Below are 20410 nucleotides of genomic sequence, written 5' to 3'. Positions count from 1 at the left end.
GTGCATATGTATGTGTGTGCACACGCACACATGCAGAATGGCATACAAGTACTACCATGCTGGTGTGTGTGTGTGTGTGTGTGTGTGTGTGTGTGTGTGTGTGTATGTGTATGTGTGTGTATGCACACATACAGACTGGCAAGCACGTTGGCAAGCAGAGTAGATGAAGTGTATATTTACTTAATAAATATCCATTAAGTATTTAAAAATAATAAAGTTCAATTAGAGCAAATACAATTACACTGTAATAAAGCTGCATGAGGGGCAAGTGAGATGGCTTGGCAGGTAAAGGCACTTGCTTCAGAAACCTGGAGACCCGAGTTCAATCCCTGGATCCACACAAAGGTGGAAGGCGAGGACTGACTCCAAAAAGTTGTCCTCTGCCCTCCACATGTGGACCCTGGCACTTACACTCACACGTATGCACACCATGCACTCATACAATAATAATATATTTTTAAATCATTGACAGTTAACTGAATATAGACTCTCTGCTTATCAAATTTTCCACTGAATATTCTCAGGCTCGAGATGGCTGTGAGCAACTGAAGATAAAGGAGGCCGCAGAGCTCAAACTTGTTTCCACATGTAAATAGTAAAACCAAATGGTTACAAGGGCAAGTTTTCTGAGGGTAAAACAGACTCACAAGAAGGATTATGGGGGAAAGGGCGGGCACACAGGATCTACTAACCTCCATTTGAGTGAGGGAGGGACTCAGCAGGTATCAGAGACGCAATGGAATCTTTCCTAGGAAGAGGGCCTGGACAGCCTACCCCACCCAAAACACATCAAGCAGGTTATCCACCCACTCCTGGGGATAGAGTGCCATCACTTTTCAGTCTCTCTCTCTCCCTCCCTCCCTCCCTCTCTCTCTCTCTCTCTCTCTCTCTCTCTCTCTCTCTCTCTCTCTCTCTCTCTCCCTCCCTCCCTCCCTCCCTCCCTCCCTCTCTCTCTCTCTCTCTCTCTCCACACACACACACACACACACACACACACACACACACACACACACACACACACACACACACAGAGTATCGATTGATCATCAAATCCTCTGCCGACCTATAACAGAGCCCAGGGTTCTCTGAATGGATGGGGGAGCCAGAAGACATCACAAGGAACAGTTATAAAGATTCTAGCAGCTTTTATTACAACAGTGCGGATAGTATTTCATCCAATGCTCAGCAACATTAACCCATCATCTTCTATAAAACAGCCCAGGAAGCTAAGATACATCTGTAGCAACTCTCACACAACACTGGTGAGTGTTCAGACTTCACATCACCCCAATAACATGTGATCATTTCCCAGCAGACATGTGGCATATAGCCTGCTGTTTTGTTTGCCTATACACACATCAGATCATGCCTCACAATGAAACACTTTATTACAGAACTCTGTGACATCCAGACTTACTCATGCTTAGTATCAGCCGGTTATACCAAATACCATAAAATACAAAATGATAGGAAATATAAACATCAATTTGTATTTCAAGTTTATAACATTTTATTTACAAAAATAGGCTGGGAAGGCCAGGGGTCCGCCCCACATTCTTTCCTGGAGAAACCACTTTGCATCACGTGTTCCTTGAGAAGTTTCTAAGGTTGCAATGAACTCCTTCAGAGCTGTATTTGTCAACTAGAAGCTCAGATGGAAAGGAGAGAACGTGGGAGGGGAAGGAGAGGAGGGCCACGAGGAGGGGGGCTGGGGGGAGGAGGAGGGCCACGAACAGTCACTGGATAAATGGCTTTACTGGAAAGATGGCACCCGGCCCCACGCCCTGGTGATGAAAGCACGCTGCTCACACACCAGTACCACACCGCTATTTACAGGAGCCGTGGCTGCTCTGGGTTCTGAAGGACACTTATTCCCAACGCGACACTGTCAGACGACGCTCCACGCTCCAAGGCAGACACTAGGACATGACTCCGAAGACAGGGTTGTGGCGGCAGATGCTGGGGCCGTACTCCTCATAGTCCTTCTTGGTGTGGCAGACCTGAAAGAACTCCGGCTGCAGGAGGGGCAGCAGGAGGGAGATGATGAGCAGTGGGGGAGGAGGAAACCATCCAGCAAACCTGACCTGGGTGCCATCCCAGGCAGAAGTTCGCTGCACGTTTACAGTTTCACTCAGCAATTCCCGGCACCAGAAGACAACAAGTGTACTCAGTTTCCACTTAGTGGGATCAAATACTTGTTAACCTGAACTAAACATAGCTGCTAACAAACTCAAGGGGGTGGGATAGTAATAAATAAGTAAATAAATCACTTGGAAAGGACCCAAGGAGGTGCTGGGAAGATGGCACAGTTGGTACATGCTTGTCACACAAACATGAGAACCTGAGCTCATCCACACACCCTAGGAAAAGCCAGGGGTGGCAGTGTACACCTTTAATCCTAGTGCTGGGGAAACAGACAGGTGGAGCCCTGGAGACCCCTGGCCAGCCAGTCTAGGCTAATTGGTGAGTCAGGTCCTAGTGAGAACCCTGTCTCAAAAAAAAAAAAAAAAAAAAAAAAAAAAAGGTGATTGAAGAAGATATCTAACATCGACCTCTGGCCCCTTCACACAATTTGCACATTTGTGCATGAACACACACACACACACACACATGCGCACACATACACGCACACATGCACATGCACACGAGAAAGCCAGGATGCTCTAGATTACTTTTAGATCTCACATACCCATGTTTATCTGTAACCCACAATTAGCAGGGTGCTTGTGAATGAGATATACAATTTAAATGATAACTAAAATATTTTCACATCGAATAGAATTTATTTTGTCTGTTTAAAGCCATGCAAACAGACCACATGCAATTTAACTTTCACAGGCAGTATGCATCCAAACTCCACAGAGACGCACAAATGACTCCACAACAGTTAGAAAGGGACTTACAGTTGAGGCCAGCATAGAGCCTCCAAACCACACGGCATAGCGCTGCATGTGGTGTGTTATGACCTGCACCTCCACAGGCTTAGGCTGTAAAAGAAAGCAACTGTGTTTAGTCTGCACCGTACGTCCTTATCAACCCAGGTGTCAGATGACAGACAACAGACTCCTCCAGCGACAGCCTCAGCCACACTGCAGTGCCAGCCCCAGGAGATTCAGGAAAGGAAGTGCTCATGCCTAGCTGAGACCCTCTCTTCCAGTACTTGATCCCTGGTCCAGGTGGCATCCCAGCAGCTAAGAGCTGTGATGGACCCAGCCTCACTCCCTGGTCCAGGAGGCATCCCAGTGGCTAAGAGCTGTGATGGACACAGCCTCGCTCCCTGGTTCAGGAGGCATCCCAGTGGCTAAGAGCTGTGATGGACACAGCCTCGCTCCCTGGTCCAGGAGGCATCCCAGTGGCTAAGAGCTGTGATGGACACAGCCTCACTCCCTGGTCCAGGAGGCATCCCAGTGGCTAAGAGCTGTGATGGACACAGCCTCGCTCCCTGGTTCAGGAGGCATTCCAGTGGCTAAGAGCTGTGATGGACACAGCCTCACTCCCTGGTCCAGGAGGCATCCCAGTGGCTAAGAGCTGTGATGGACACAGCCTCGCTCCCTGGTCCAGGAGGCATCCCAGTGGCTAAGAGCTGTGATGGACACAGCCTCGCTCCCTGGTCCAGGTGGCATCCCAGTGGCTAAGAGCTGTGATGGACACAGCCTCGCTCCCTGGTCCAGGAGGCATCCCAGTGGCTAAGAGCTGTGATGGACACAGCCTCGCTCCCCGCATGCATTAGTTGCCTCACTTTAACAAGAACATTTCCTCACCGTAAAATCATCTTGTCTCTATAGCACCCTGTTCACATACACCCACACTTGATCTTGCAATAGAGGGTATGAGTGGTCTGAAAGGTGTCCTCCAGTACAGGCGTCCAACCCCAGCTGTCCCTTGCTCGCCGTGTTGGAGGACATCGAGCCTGCACCCAGCCCCCTACCTTTATCCTGCCCCCACTGAGCTCTTCACTCAGCTTTAACCGGGCATCCACCACTCTTTTCAAATCTCTCTGCAATCGACGTCCAAAATCTCTGAACATGGTGGAGCCTCCAGAGAGAACGACATTCTGAAAGACAAAAGCGGACAGTGAGCGGCCTTGGGTGAGAGCAAGCAGCCTGTGATGGTCCAGTAATTCCTCCACAGCAGGCCTGCTTGAGTGACTAACGCTGACACAGACACAAAGACACGAACCGAAGCCTCAGCCCTCCCTTCTCCCAGTCTCACAGGGCTACGGTGGCAGCCTCCCCACACCGCTCCCCACTTCCCTGAAGTCTGCAAAGTGTCAACAAGAATTCCTGGAAAGGAACCGTGACTGCAAAGACTCAGTAGAACTGTAGTGATGTGGAGAGGTTGGAATGTTGCAGCTCTAGAGGCAAGTTAGCCATCCCAGGCCAGCTTCGGCCCTCTGAATTCTTTGCTCACCTCTGTGACCAAACTAAGCATCCTGTGACTAATAGCTAAAAACCTCTTATAATCTACTAACTTAGAAGGCCCCTAGCTTCCGCCAAACCAAAAGACAGTCATCAAATTGTATCTGAGGCCCTATAGAAAAGCTCCCCCATCTTGCCTTATCTACCTCTCTAATATGCCCACCAATGCATTTTAAACTTGCCCTGGTTTATTACTTTCTTTTTTTCTGTAAAACTATAAAACTTCATGAAACTGCTTTCGTGTTGGAACATGGAATTTGGGGCAACCTACATCCGTATTTCTGGGACATGGTCACTCAAATTGAGCTCCAAAATAAAATCTTATTTCCTTTAAGGTGAGAGCTGTATTTGTCATCTCCAAGGAGATGACAGCCTGGCTGCAGACTCCTTCCGAGACACCTTCCTCCTTCCTCAGAGACCTATAAAAAGGGGCCTCCACTCCTGCTCCACTCAGGGGTTGATTCTCCTCAGAGCTCTACCATGCTGTCTGTCTGTGGAGCTGGGGCCTGAACTCCTCAGAGTCCCCAACGTGTCTGACTGTCTACCCTGTATTAATAACTATGCCCCCCTTGAACTCCTCACCTGAGACCTTCCACTAGCTCTGAATCACAGGTCATATGCTTTCCTCATTCCCCTCAGTACTCTCCTCCACTGTAAGGAGCTGAAAGCACAAAGCTACTCATGGCTGCGCTCGCCCCGCCCTGCCCCAACCCCAGGCAGAACCCTCACGAGAGCCAAGAAACCAGAAAAGCTATGCTAACCGACAGAGGTTCCCAACAAATCACTAACATTGATCCTCAACTGTTTTGCCTTAATAATGAACCAGGCCTTCCGTTCATACTGGAACCCCTTCAGAGGGGCGATGTGGGAAGAAAGCATACTCAAACCACCTGGGGAAACAATTTCAAATGAGTCCTCCCTCTGCCCACAGCCCATGAGCACTCCAGCCTCAGTCATGTGACTGCATCCGACGTTTGGTGGGTGAAGAAGGACGAGAATCATTAAACCGTCCGGCTGTTACAATGAAAGATAACAGCTCTATTCTCTCAGGCTACAGAATATTACTTAGGACAATGAAAGTGAAATTACCCTCATTTAACTTTCTGACAGAAAATATCATTTGAGAAAACTATAAAGAAAATAAAAATCATCCTTCAAGGAACCCCAAGTCCCCAACCTTGCCTTCTGGGATACCTTGTGGAGCTGCAGGGCCTCGGCAGCCAAGCATTCCCTCAGCCAGCAAACCCTTCACAAGTTTATGGGGAAGGGATGTCATACAGGCCCAGGCCAGAGAGCCCAGGTTATGGTGGGTTTTTTCTGCTCACTGCTGTTCCCCACCAGGGAGGGTCTGCCAAGCTGAGGGCCACTGTGGCAGAGGCAGGATTTGCAGGGCAGGCAGTAGAAACAGAGGCAGAAAAGAAGAGCCATGTGAAGCCACCTCAGATCTGGTCCTCTGCCTTGGGACTTATTCCAGTTCCAACCCGAGTATATGTAGAAATTCCCCTTTAATAACATACCCGTAGACTTGGGAAAGCCTACAAGAAGCCCTCACTGTTCCAAGAGCTAAGCCGAGGACCTTCAGGGATAACACATGACAGGCCATGACAGGCCTGAGCCATGAGGCCATGAGAAACACAGGTGAGTGGCCACTGTGATCTCCAATCAGACGTCTTTGGGAGGGTCCTGGAGGCACTTGCAGGTCAGATGTGAAGCACCTCTGAGGCGAACCTTCCAGAGTTCCCCAGGAGGTAGAGATCCTCCAAGGCCACACCCTGACCAGCCCTGGAGCTTTCCCCAGTTCACTCTTCAACAGGAGAACTACACTAAGCAAGTGGTCCCTTTCTCATGGAGCCCACCTAGTAACAGGTGTGTTGGGCAAAGCAAACCAGAAGTGTGCCATCTGTCCTCGCTTGGGCTCCGGTGGTAAAAGCACCTGGTACCGGAAGTTCTGAAAGCCTGGTGAGTAGGGGAAGCAGGCTGCTGCTGACCCCTTTCTTAGACAGGGCATCTCCCATACTCCTCACCACCCAGACTAAGATCTACTAAGCATCTGCCTCCTTCCTGGTGACTGGTTACGTCTAGACTTCCCAGGTCAGTGTCCTGACCACGCTGTCTCCTGTTGCATGTGGAGAACCCCTCAGGACAAAGTGTGACTGTCAGAGACCAGACTCATCAGCACAGTTATGCCATGCTCGGAGTGGCTTGTCTCAGCATTCATGTCAAGTGTCCCCAAAAGGTGAGACAAGCAGCAACGTTAAAGAATGAGTGTGTACTGACCCAGCTCCTCTCAGGCACGGACCTTATCCCCACATTGCTGTTTACTGTTAGGAAGACTTTAAAAGTGTTCCTGGCACTCGTGTCTGTAGGAAAAGCCTCAAGCGGCCACGGGCACCTCTCTCTAACAGACACAAGCCAATTATTCCTGGAGCAACAGATGCTGGATTCTGTCCAATTAAGAATTAACTGAGGGCTGAGGATGGACAAGGATGGAATGTGACTTAACTGTGTGTTTCTAAGGGTACTCTGGACGGGTTTCTACTTTATTTTCTGACCACTATAAATAAATCCTTCTTGAAATCTTTCAGACTGCAATTACTCTAGTCTGTCAGAATCCTGGGACCCTGGTCACACAGCTCCTGGGGAGCCTGGGCCCCACCTCCAAATGGAGAGAAGACACCTCAGTGCCAGGTGCTTCTGTGGTTGTCACAGAAGGTCATTATCCTTACACATGACGGCCAAAGCAGGGCACCCGCATTAGAATCCAACTCCGGACACACAAGTGCATCTCACAAAGACTTCCCCACCTTAACCTCAAAACTGTGGCCTTGTCCCTCTAAGAGATAAGGAGATGGGTATGGACTTCCCCACCCTAACCTAAGAGATAAGGAGACGGGTATGGACTATGCCTACTCCTCTTCCTACCACAGCAGACACTGCGGGAGAGTTCTCACGGGCTCAGTACTCTTCTGTAGTATCCAACCAAAGGACTTTTTTCAGGCTAAGCAGACTACTGCCGAGACAGGTGAGGGTGGGGCTGAGGAGGGTCTAGAGAGGAATGCCCCAGTCCCAGTGTCAGGAAACCCTGGCCCCTGAGCAGACACAACTGGCGGTAGTACAGCGGTTCCGCTTCTCACAGGCCCTGCGACTTCCATCACCGAGTCTTCCTCTTCCCCGGCTGCCAGAAGGCTCAGTGCCGGGCTGTGGGGACTGTGGGGACGTGGAGCCACTGCCCTTGGCCTGCTGTCCACACTCTCCTATCCTGATCCCTCTAGCTAGTTCCTTCTTTTCTGCCGGACAAGCTTCCCTGGCGGTCTCACACTCCGTACTCAGACAGGCAGCCAGCTGGGAAGGAAGATGAGCGCATCAGAGCTAGACAAACCGAACACGGAAAGAGAATTATCTCCACGCAAAATAGGGACAGGTGACCAGACGAGCGTTCACTAGAGAGTGCGTGGTGCACAGGCAACGAAGGACTGCTGAGATGAGAGAATCAATCAGTCTTCACCAGGAATGAATGAAGCCCTCGCTGGTTACCCGGAACCAGTGGTCAGTCCTGAAATCATCACATACATACAAGCAACACTCAATGGACTGAGCAAGTTGTATGTATACATTTATGCGTGTGAGCATGTGTGTGTGTGTGTGTGTGTGTGTGTGTGTGTGTGTGTGTGTGTGTGTGTGTAGCAATAACACTTAAAGATAGAGAGGCCATAAGTCTGAAAGGGGATGGAGAAGGAATGAACGAAGGATGAGTTGGAGGGAGGAGAGGAAGGGGGAAATGGTACAATTATATTTTAATTTTTAAAATGAAAAATAAATTTTAAGAAATTCAAAAGAATGTCTGGTCCTCCAACAGAATTCCCTTTCTCCCTTCTCTCTATGGAGTCTCAAAGCCTGAGCACTGTGACAGACAGGGCACAGTCCCTCACACAGCACTGTCACCAGGCAAAGGCACTAACCAACACCTAAGGAGCACTGAGCAGACCCTGGACCAATGGGAGCATGACCCGGCCTGAAGAAGGGCTTCAGACCTCTCAATCCAGACACTCTTAAAGGGGCCATGACCTTAAAATGTAAAAATCACATTTCAAGACAGAAGCCTCCTGTCATCCTAGAGAAAAACATTTTAGAAAGACTATTTTGGATCTGATAATAGCATTCATTTCAGATTCTCCAAGAAAAAGAACTGTGCTTGTTCCTTAGATGTAGAACGTGAAGGACTGGGCTAGGGAAATGGCTCGGTGGGTAAAAGCGCTTGTCACACGCGTGTGAGGACCAGAGCATGTCTGCGATCCCAGCCTCCTAAGGTGAGGTAGGGGGTGGGAACAGGGGACTCTGAAGATCACAGGGCAGCCATCGTGATGGATGCGGTGAACAAGAGGCAAAGTGGAGGGTGAGAACCAACACCCGGGGCTGTCCTCTGACCACAACACACCGGCACTCACACCCGCAAATGCCCCCCCACACACATATCACACACACACACACACACACACACACACACACACACACACACACACACACACACACAAAGAAAGGGGGTTGGGGTTTTTTGTTTTTAAGCAAAAGTTTTCTCCAGGAAGCACATGTGGCAACTTCCAAGTGCCCAGGAGACAGGTCTGAGAGCTGTGAAGCCTGGGCTTGCAGGGCAGAAAGGGACCCTGCATGACGTCACACTGTCCCTCGGGTACCCCAGAGAATGCTGTGGCAGCACACACACACAGGGACCCTGCCAACAGCCCTGAACAAGAGCCGACAGCTCACTGTCACAATGCCTGTTTGCTATGTGAAATCCGCACTTCCTCGCTGAGAAACGTTCCATGAGCCGAGGGTTCAGGGCTCGGCACAATGACCGTGCTCACACCACGGAGGTCAGCACAGTGGCCATGCTCACACCATGGAGGTCAGCACAGTGGCTGTGCTCACACCACGGAGGTCAGCACAGTGGCCGTGCTCACACCACGGAGGTCAGCACAGTGGCCATGCTCACACCATGGAGGTCAGCACAGTGGCCATGCTCACACCACGGAGGTCAGCACAGTGGCCGTGCTCACACCACGGAGGTCAGCACAGTGGCCGTGCTCACACCACGGAGGTCAGCACAGTGGCCGTGCTCACACCATGGAGGTCAGCACAGTGGCTGTGCTCACACCATGGAGGTCAGCAGAGTGGCCTTGCTCACACCATGGAGGTCAGCACAGTGGCCATGCTCACACCATGGAGGTCAGCACAGTGGCCATGCTCACACCACGGAGGTCAGCACAGTGGCCATGCTCACACCATGGAGGTCAGCACAGTGGCCATGCTCACACCACAGAGGTCAGCACAGTGGCCATACTCACACCACGGAGGTCAGCACAGTGGCTGTGCTCACACCACGGAGGTCAGCACAGTGGCCGTGCTCACACCATGGAGGTCAGCACAGTGGCTGTGCTCACACACACCATGGAGGTCAGCACAGTGGCCGTGCTCACACCATGGAGTCAGCACAGTGACCATGCTCACACCATGGAGTCAGCACAGTGACCATGCTCACACCATGGAGTCAGCACAGTGACCATGCTCACACCATGGAGGTCAGCACAGTGGCTGTGCTCACACACACCATGGAGGTCAGCACAGTGGCCGTGCTCATACCACGGAGGTCAGCACAATGACCGTGCTCACACCACGGAGGTCAGCACAGTGGCCATGCTCACACCACGGAGGTCAGCACAGTGGCCATGCTCACACCACGGAGGTCAGCACAGTGACCATGCTCACACCATGGAGGTCAGCACAGTGGCTGTGCTCACACACACCACGGAGGTCAGCACAGTGGCCATGCTCACACCACAGAAGTCAGCACAGTGGCCATGCTCACACCACGGAAGTCAGCACAGTGGCCGTGCTCACACCACGGAAGTCAGCACAGTGGCCGTGCTCACACCACGGAAGTCAGCACAGTGGCCGTGCTCACACCACGGAAGTCAGCACAGTGGCCGTGCTCACACCACGGAAGTCAGCACAGTGGCCGTGCTCACACCACGGAAGTCAGCACAGTGGCCGTGCTCACACCATGGAGGTCAGCACAGTGGCCGTGCTCACATCATGGAGGTCAGCACAGTGGCTGTGCTCACACACACCATGGAGGTCAGCACAGTGGCCGTGCTCACACCACGGAGGTCAGCACAGTGGCTGTGCTCACACACACCATGGAGGTCAGCACAGTGGCCGTGCTCACACACACCATGGAGGTCAGCACAGTGGCCGTGCTCACACCACGGAGGTCAGCACAGTGACCATGCTCACACCATGGAGGTCAGCACAGTGGCCGTGCTCACACCACGGAGGTCAGCACAGTGGCCGTGCTCACACCACGGAGGTCAGCACAGTGACCATGCTCACACCATGGAGGTCAGCACAGTGGCCGTGCTCACATCATGGAGGTCAGCACAGTGGCCGTGCTCACACCACGGAGGTCAGCACAGTGGCTGTGCTCACACACACCATGGAGGTCAGCACAGTGGCCATGCTCACACCATGGAGGTCAGCACAGTGGCCGTGCTCACATCATGGAGGTCAGCACAGTGGCCGTGCTCACATCATGGAGGTCAGCACAGTGGCCGTGCTCACATCATGGAGGTCAGCACAGTGGCCGTGCTCACACCACGGAGGTCAGCACAGTGGCCGTGCTCACATCATGGAGGTCAGCACAGTGGCCGTGCTCACATCACGGAGGTCAGCATGGGCAGCAGCTCGAAGGGAACAAAAATCACCTCACTGTGTGACCAAAGCTGAAAACACGGCAGCATGAATACAGGCAAGGGGCGGGCAGCCTCGGCCTTTGAGAATGGCTCTCAGAAGTTAGGAAATTCACTAAGCCCTATCCTGATCTCAGAAAGTACTTGGCACTGTTAAGAACATGAACAGGCCGGGCGGTGGTGGCGCACGCCTTTAATGCCAGCACTCGGGAGGCAGAGGCAGGCGGATCTCTGTGAGTTCGAGGCCAGCCTGGGCTACCAAGTGAGTTCCAGGAAAGGCGCAAAGCTACACAGAGAAACCCTGTCTCGAAAAACAAAAAAGCAAACAAACAAAAAAAAAGAACATGAACAGAGGAGACAGTGAAGAGGTGGATGGGACAGTAAAAAGGGAGTGGGCACAGAAGGACATCTAATTACACAAATAAGTCATGTGTAAATGTGTCTGTAGACATTACAGCAGCGGTGAGGCGTAGGAGAACGAAGCCCCTGAAGGAAGCAAACAGGGGGACAAGAGCAATGAGTCGCCTGAGAAGTGCCTCTTTTTGAGAGGCTGTCCTGACTCCCGCTAAGTCCTCTCCGTTCCCCACCCTGTGAGCAAGCCATCTGGATCTGACATCCTGCAGGCTTGTTTGTGGACTTTGTTGAGGCAGAAAATTGATCAAACACGGAACAGGACTTGAAACACAAGTCAGTTCACATTTAAGATCTTGGCGCAGCAGCTGAACTTAATGGCAAGTCTATCCTCTCCACAAAGGCTTATTGGCCGGTTTTGTGCATATGGCCTGGTAATCATCTCAATAGTTCATCTCCATCAAGCTAGTTATCCAAAAGACACTGAAGAAGATAAGACTGATCATTAAGAAACTTCTAATAAGCAGTTTGCCCAACACAACTCTGGCTTCAGAAACAGACCGCAATACAGGACATCATCACAGTGATACCTCACACCTAGAATGGCCGTCCATTTTGTCAAGGAAATGTCTTTTCATAGGCTGGGGATGTTACTCGGAGCAGAGAGCCTACCTTAGCATGCATAAGGCCCAGGAGCTCAACCCCAACAACAACAAAATTCCTATTCGCTTAAAAAAAATAAGTCACTGTTAACAACGATTTTTCACATTTAAACACTCCATTCATAGACAGGGGCAAATACTAAGAAGCGAGTTAATGTAATGTCCTCTCCTGTCCCCTCCAGTGTCTTGTTATGTAGCTCCTGTTTCAGAGACTACAGGCATATGTTACATGAATTTGTTACATCATTTTGTATCTGAGCAATTTTCTATTTAGAGATAACACCAAGTTAGCAGGAGTGATGTGCCCTGTGGTGTAGGGGATCTTTCATGAACATGGGGCCAGTCATGTTCCCTCCAGCCATCACTACCTTCTTTTTAACCCGAGACCGTCAGGTTCCCTCCTCAACATTTAGATGTGCTCTTATTAAAAATGCTACTACTGTCCAGCTGCTGTCTCCAGAGCTGCATCATAAATACCGTTCCTTTCCTGCCCTGAGACTTCGCCTTTTAACAACTTTTACAGCATTTTCCCTTGCAGTCCAAAATCCAGTCTGATTTTACAATTACCTGTCATGTCTCTGCAATGGATTTCTTAATTAAAAAAATAATAATTCACTAGGGTATAACATAAATGTTCACCAGAATCCTTCTGAAGTGCTGTAAGATCTTCAGTTGCCTCTAGAGGTGGAACACGTCGGGTTCATCTGGCTTCTCTGTGGCTTCAGAGAGGAAGCACCACACAGAGACTATACACAGCACCGCACTGAAACACATCCCCGAGGTGCCTCACTGGGAAAGAGCCACCTCTCCAGACAAATGGTGTGGGAATCAGCGACATCCACACATCACTCTCACCTTACACCAGACGCACAAGTTGACTGGAAACAGACCTCGGACCTAGATACAAGAGCTAAAGACAGAATTTCTAAAACTAATTAATGATATATAAATGTATATATTTCTAAAGCTTTAAGACATGAGGGTGAATTAAATAGTTAGATAGTACATAAAAAGCAAAAAACAAAATAGACAAAAAATAAATAAACTGAACTTCATGAATTCAACATTTCTGTTCTTGTTCAAAATATGTAAGAAAATTAAGGCAATCCACAGACTAGGGGAAAAAATATCTGCAACTCACACACCTGACTAAAGATTATAGAAAGAACGTTTATAACCCAGTAATAATAATAAACTAACCAGTAAAACGTGGGTTGAAGATCAAGCATTCACCTTCCCAGGATACTGCCGCGCAGAGTTCCTTCCTGGCATACCCTGGAGTCTGCTCCGTAAGCCCTTCCCACACTACCTGAGGACACACAGCCCTGAGCTGGCTCCTTCCGTGTCCACTGGACACAGGCTAGAGTCATCTGGGAATGGGAACCTCACGGTCAGACCGGGCAAGCCTGTGGTGCATTTTCTCGGCTGATGATTGGTGTGGGAGGGCCAGCTCACCGTGGCTGGTGCCACCCCGGGCTGCTGGTTCTGGGTGCTGTAAGACAGCAGACCGAGCAAGCTAAGGGGAGCAAGGCAGTAAGTGGCATTCCTCTCTGGCCTCGGCTTCAGTTCCTGGTGATGGAGTGTGACCTTGAGATAGTTGTGGAAGGGAATAATGCCCTTCTTCCTCAACTTGTTTTTGGTCCTGGTGTTTCACCACAGCAACAGAAACCTAACTAAAACAAGCTCTGTGGTGGTATTGTGCTCCCCAAAATATTGTGCACCCTAATAAACTAATCTGGGGGGTCAGGGCACAGAACAGCCACTAGATACAGAGGCTAGAAAATGGTGGCACTCACACCTTTAATCCTAGCACTCCAGAGGTAGAAATCCCTCTGGATCTCTGTGAGTTCAAGGCCACATTGGAAATGGCCAGGCATGGTGACTCACGCCTTTAATCCCAAGAAGTGAGCCTTTAATCCCAGGGAGTGATGGTAGAAGGCAGAAAGATATATAAGGGCGTGAAGACCAGGAACTGGAAGCATTTGGCTGGTTAAGCTTTCAGGCTTTCGAGCAGCAGTTCAGCTGAGACCCATTCTGATAAGGACACAGAGGCATCCAGTCTGAGGAAACAGGATCAGCTGAGGAACTGGCGAGGTGAGGTAGCTGTGGCTTGTTCTGCTTCTCTGATCCTCCAGCAATCACCCCAATAACTGGCCTCAGGTTTGATTTTATTAATAAGAACTTTTAAGATTCCTGCTACAAAGCCTTACACCATAAGCCCGACTACCCCTTCCCCCTTTCCTGTTTCCCTTTCCTCCTTCGCTCTTACAGTGGTTCACTCCCTCACCCACCGTCCTGCTGCCCACAACAGCATCATCCACACAGTGGCCAGGATTCTGTCCCCATTCAAGTGGCAGCTAACCCTACAGCAGATAGCAGGTCCTCTAAGCACCAATGAGGGAGCGGACCTCACAGGGCTGGGTCAGCCCCTGTGCCACCAGCCCCACCCCCACCCCCCAAAACACACACACACACACACACACTTCAGTGCCTTCCTTACCTCCTACCTCCCCTGGCCAGAGCTCCGCTCCCGCCCTGGATCCTCAGCAAACCAGCCTCAGGTGAAGGGGTCCCCTCTCCCCTTCATTTTCATAATATGTAACCTTCATGAGAGTCTTATCATCAGAATCAAAACATACATACATACTCAGCTGCTGGAGATCAAAACCAATCTGACTTATTACAGTCACAGCACAGAACCTCCCCTCTCCTCCATGGGCTTAATTCAGCTAATACAATTTATACAAGTGTCCCATCAGATAAGATAACTGTAGCATTTTCTCTGGACTAAATCTAAGCTGATCTGGAATCGTCTCCAGTCCCCAGCTGCCCCACCTGATCAGAGTCTGCTCCGTGACCCCGCATCCCTCTGCTTTATCTCCACTTGTCCACTTTAATTAGTGAGGCTCCTCCCGGCTGATCAGCAGTGGCACCAGAAACAGCAGCTCAGAGTTACAGCTGGCATGTGAATTGTCTCCCACAGGCTCCTCCTGTATTTGAATATTTGTCCCCAGCCGGTGGCGCTGCTTTTGGAAGGTTGTAGAACTTTGGGAAATTGGACAAAGCGGGTCTCTGGGGAGATGGCCTTGGGGTTTATAGCCTGCCTCTGCTTCTTTTTCTATCTTTGCCATCTGGTTACTGGTTTATGAGAAAGCAGCTGCCACCACACAGGCCCAATAACACATGCCCACCGCCAGGCACCCCCACCACCACACAGGCCCACTATCACATGCCCACCGCCAGGCACCCCCACCACCACACAGGCCCACTATCACATGCCCACCACCAGGCACCCCACCACCACACAGGCCCACTATCACATGCCCACCACCAGGCACCCCCACCACCACACAGGCCCACTAACACATGCCCACCGCCAGGCACCCCCACCACACAGATCCACTATCACATGCCCACCGCCAGGCACCCCCACCACCACACAGGCCCACTGTCACAAGCCCACCGCCAGGCACCCCCACCAGCGCAAAGGCCCACTATCACATGCCCACCACCAGACACCCCCACCACCACACAGGCCCACTAACACACGCCCACCACCAGGCACCCCCACCACCACACAGGCCCACTATCACACGCCCACCGCCAGGCACCCCCACCACCACACAGGCCCACTAACACATGCCCACCGCCAGGCACCCCCACCAGCACAAAGGCCCCCTGTCACAAAGCCACCCACCCACCACCATCCCTCCCCTGACACTATGGATTGTATTACCTTGAACTGTGAGCCAAGGTAAAATGACTTTTAGGCATTGATCACAGAGATGAGAAAAGTGACTCATACTCAACATGTGTCAGCTTCTATGCTACATGCTGTTTGTCCCCCAGAAGCCTCACATCATCCTTAAGGCCTCCTAACCCCTTCTTCTCTTAAAGGACCAGTAGATGGAAGTTAAAGAACTGGCCCAGAGGCACATGGCTAGGAAGCTGCAGACATGCCTCACACAGAGCTCAAGAACTTGGGAGAAAGGCAACACAATCATTTACTTAGAAACTAAATTACTTAACCCTGCACATATTTCCTGTGTGCCAAATACTGCTGGATGCCTTTACAAGTATTATCTAGTTTTATCAGCCAACAGACCTCTGACACCACAAACCTCTGGCACCACGGCATCCCTGTGTGGGCCTTGCTCTAAGCAAGCAAGGCTAGGAAACTGGGGGATCAGGCATGATGATGCTCATGCATGGCTCAGCCAATACACAGCCCAGGCTGTCTGCTCCGGAGCACCCACTCCTGACCATGAAGACAGGGAGATGGTGGGGGATGGTGCTTCTCAAGAAGCTTTCAACAGGAGCCAGAACTTGGTGTGTGCCCCTCTGAAGGGAACCCGACAGAGAGCAATGTTCTTCGTTAGACAATCAACACAGTTCGTGGGTGCCAGTCCTGGCTATAGCGATATATAAAAGACATTTTCCTATACCCAGCCACTCCCACAGACCCACATCGTCTTTGAAGATCCAAATGTACCCAAAGGCCTGGTGAGGTGGGAAGGCATCTTAGTCAGCAAGAGCCAGTTCTGCTCCAATCAAAAAGTTCTCAAATTAGAACCATTCAACTCAAAAGCACAGGAAACAGGGACTCCCTTCTAGGTTAGAGTACGCCCTAAAACATAACAGTGAAGAAAAATGTGACCTAAGTATAGAAAAACACCAAATGCCCAAACACAGGAAAGAGTCAGCATTGAAACAGACTTCATTAAAAAGGATGTTTCTGAGAAGTTTTGACTTGGTAAGTGCTTACCACACTGTGCTAAGTGAAACACACAGGATACAGAATATAAATATGGCAGGGCACATCCATCTACCTACTTATGTTTCAGGGCAGTAAGAAAAGCTCAGCAATGCTGATAATCAGGGACTACAGAGTGACGTCTGTTTTCATGGGAGCTTTTGGGGCATCTCAAGTTTCCTACCTGGAACATTCATTTTAAATGAGAAATAATGCCCTTTGCCCCTCTACAGTGTCTAAACTTCCTATGATGAAGTAGGTTGTTATACCCTAATGCTTTGTCCCCTGCCCAAGTGGCTCTGGCTCCGTCTACAGTGACTCTGCTCAGTATGAGGGTGTCAAGGGTTTGTGAAACCCAATGTCTTATTAGTGTGGTTCTGCAATTACCTCCCTGCCAAAAAGTCTCCATTTTAAGTTATCTTTGCACATGGAAAGGTCCCTTCTCTCTGCTGGCAGAGAAAGCCAGGATACCATATCAGTCACACACATATAACCTGTCAGTCTCCTGAAGTTTAAGTGAGAAAGGTTTAAAATAAAATCTGTACCACCAGCAAGTTCATTTGATAATCTCTAATATGGGCTGGGGGTGTAGCTCTCTGGTAGGGGGCTGGCCAAGTGCAAGGCACTAAGTCCCTCCTCCAATACCTGTTCAAAAAAGGTAACACAACATCAAAAATAAACCTCCAGCTTCTGTTAACATCAATGCATCTCACGCTTGAGGCACTCCTAATTCAGTTTTGATAGGTACATGGCGCCACCTATGAGCCGCCATGTGTAACTGCAGGTATAGTGTTACCGCCGGATCTGGTGGTCCACTACCGCAATCCCAGCTACTCTGGAGGCTGAGGAAAGAGGACTGAAAGCAAGATCTGCCTGGGCTAAGACCAAGTCCAAGGCCACCCTTAGTGGCTTAATGGGACCTTGTCTCAAAAAGAAATTTTAAGGGGCTGAGAATGTAGCTCCGTGGTACAGCACTTGCCTAGCATACACATGGCCCTAGGTTCAGACCCCAGCACAGGAGAAAAGGGACACACTTGCACAGCATGTGGGGTTCTACCGGTTCCATTCCCTGTAGGAAGGACAAGAAACATACAGAGAGGCTGCCTCTCCTTTCCTGAAGTTTAGATGCTACAGTAGCTACAGGTTCACAACTAAAGTACACCAAGGTTGAGCAAAAACCCAAGTAACACACAACTGTGTGACACGCAAGCGTGTCCCTGGTGAAATCCAAGCAGATGTCCGGGGCTGGCCCTGGGCGCTGTTACCACCCAGTAACAACTAATGCAGGGATCACTCACATCTCTTCGTTTCCTTCAACTCCATTACTCCCTCTGTACATCTCCCCTCCCAAAGCTGTTCTGGGGGACAGTGGGGACAGCGTCACCCGGCAGGCCCAGGGACAGTGATCTTCCAGTGTTCTCTCTGAGACTCTCTTAGCTTCTAGGGTGATTAAGTTTGTGTGTTGACTTGCCTCACTATCACACCTGGTGACTGAACCAAACTTGAACGCAGACGTTGCTAACGGTAAGTGACACGCTGTGGAAGGTGATGACCCGGTCAGCTGAAGGCCAGAAGAGCAGTCTTCACTGTCCCCAGAATGGGATTCTATCTCAGCATGCAGTGGCAGTGCCTGCCTGAGTTTCCAGCCTGCTCTACAAATCCCAGGCTCGGCAGTTCCACCGTTCACATATGCCAATCCTTACAACACATCTTGTAGTAATTTCACTATGGGGGAGGAGGAGGGAGAGACGGGAGGGAAGGGAGGAATGGGGAGAGAGAGAACAGAGATGGGCAGAAGAGAGGAAGGGAGGGAGGGAGGGAGGGAAGGGAAAAGCATTGCTGCTTCTGCTCCTCAGCTTTGGCCACTGCACATCCTTTCCAAAATCTTCAGTGGCCCTCAGGACAAACTCAGTTTCTACCCAAGAGTCACAGCCAGCACACGGTGGCTCACCCCTTGCCTCCAGACCCCATGTGATCTGGCTCTTTGCACATCTCAGGCTCCCTGCTCACTTCCATGTTTAAATATCAGGTCCAGGAATGCCGGATCCCTTTTCACCCACAACACACTCTACTCCTGGCCCTGCAAATAGATTCTCCCTTTTAAAGATTTATTTTATTTTTTTACTTATGTATATGTATGTGTACATCTCTATATGTGTATGTTCATACATATGTGCAGGTGCCTGCAGAGGCCAGCAGAGAGCACTGGAACCCCTGGAGCTGGGGTGCAAGCTGTTGTGAGCCACCCAATGTGCTAGGTTCTGTGCAAGAGCAGTACATGCTCTTAACTAGTGAGCCATCTCTCTAGCCCCAAATGGATTGCTTTCATTTAGTTTTAGTTTTGCTTTTGTTTTTTCAAGACAGGTTCTCTGTGTAGCTCTGTGTAGTTCCTGGAACTCACTCTGTAGACCAGACTGGCCTTGACCTCAAAGATCTGCCTGCCTCTGCCTCCCAAGTGCTGGGATCAAAGGCATGTGCCACCACCGCCCAGCCAAATGGTTTGTTTTTATTTCCTATCTGTGCGGCTTTCCGTATTCTGAGCAGGTCACACCAGCCTGCAGGACTTCCGTCTGAGCTGTCCCACAGTGGAGCCCTTAGTCCAGTACTGCTATTTATATCTGTATCAGTTAAAATTAAACAAAATTTGAGTGCTTTCCTGTGGCAACAACACGTTTGAAGGATGCAGCAGCCACACGTGGCTGGTGGCACTGCCCTAGATGCTACAGCTGCAGACATATCTACTGTGGTGCAACAGTCAGGGAACACCAGCTCCAGGGAGCCCCTGGTGTACCATGTCCAACCTGGGCTCCCACAAATCATCACGCTCAAGTCACTATATGCAGCTGCATGCCTGCATCCTGGGTGCCTGTGCTGGGCCTGGCAAGTGGCCAACAGATGCCCCTCAGTGGGGCATTATGGGACATCTTCATCTTATCACTGCAATAAATATTATGGCAATATCATGGCAATTCAGTAAGCCACGACCAGTTGTTTACATCAGGCTTCCCTTCCCACTAAGACAAAAACGAATCTTACTGTTTTAGAGTGCATTAGCAGGGAGCATAGTTAAAAGTTATGGGTAAATAGTGTAGGCGTGGGTTTGAAGGTTCTGGAACTGTTCAAGCCCATGACCCTACTCCAATCTAAGCAGCTGCCTTCTTATCTGCTCTCATCTTAGACTTCACCCTGGATTTCAGCTGGGAAAGGATTATTTGGAAAGGACGGTGGGTTGAGCTGTAGCTCACTAGTTGGAGTGCCTGCCCAGAATGACCTGCGCTTGATCCCCAGTACTGAAGGGTGGGGAAGAAAAGGGATCAAAACGCCACTGGTAGATATGTTTTCTAATTTTCTGCTTCAACTACTGCAGGTATTGGAACTATTCACCATTAACAAAAAATGTACACATCTCACTTGCTTTGCACCATGCTGTTCTGATTTAAAAGGCATTAAGATAATTACTACAATAGACCTGACTCAAGCCAC

The 20410-nt window shown here is 50.2% G+C and overlaps 1 protein-coding gene across 4 annotated transcripts in view; it reads right to left on the bottom strand.

Annotated features, from left to right (window-relative positions):
- Window positions 1–1125: 1125 nt before the first annotated feature.
- Actr3b (actin related protein 3B) overlaps window positions 1126–20410 on the bottom strand; it is a 95297-nt gene continuing 76012 nt past the window's right edge. For all 4 annotated transcript variants that reach the window (XM_052719715.1, XM_052719716.1, XM_052719718.1 and 1 more), the window contains 3 exons: window positions 3929–4054; window positions 2904–2987; window positions 1126–2015 (listed from right to left, as the gene is read on the bottom strand). In XM_052719715.1, coding sequence (XP_052575675.1) covers window positions 1920–2015; window positions 2904–2987; window positions 3929–4054 — 306 coding nt within the window. In that variant the 3' untranslated portion in view covers window positions 1126–1919. The remainder of the gene's footprint in view (window positions 2016–2903; window positions 2988–3928; window positions 4055–20410) is intronic.

Source organism: Peromyscus californicus, unplaced genomic scaffold, assembly GCF_007827085.1.
Source record: "Peromyscus californicus insignis strain IS unplaced genomic scaffold, ASM782708v3 Scaffold_6__1_contigs__length_162567912, whole genome shotgun sequence".
NCBI classification, from domain to species: Eukaryota; Metazoa; Chordata; class Mammalia; order Rodentia; family Cricetidae; genus Peromyscus; species Peromyscus californicus.
The sequence above is the reverse complement of the archived record's forward strand: the minus strand, read 5'-3'. Positions and strand labels throughout refer to the sequence as shown.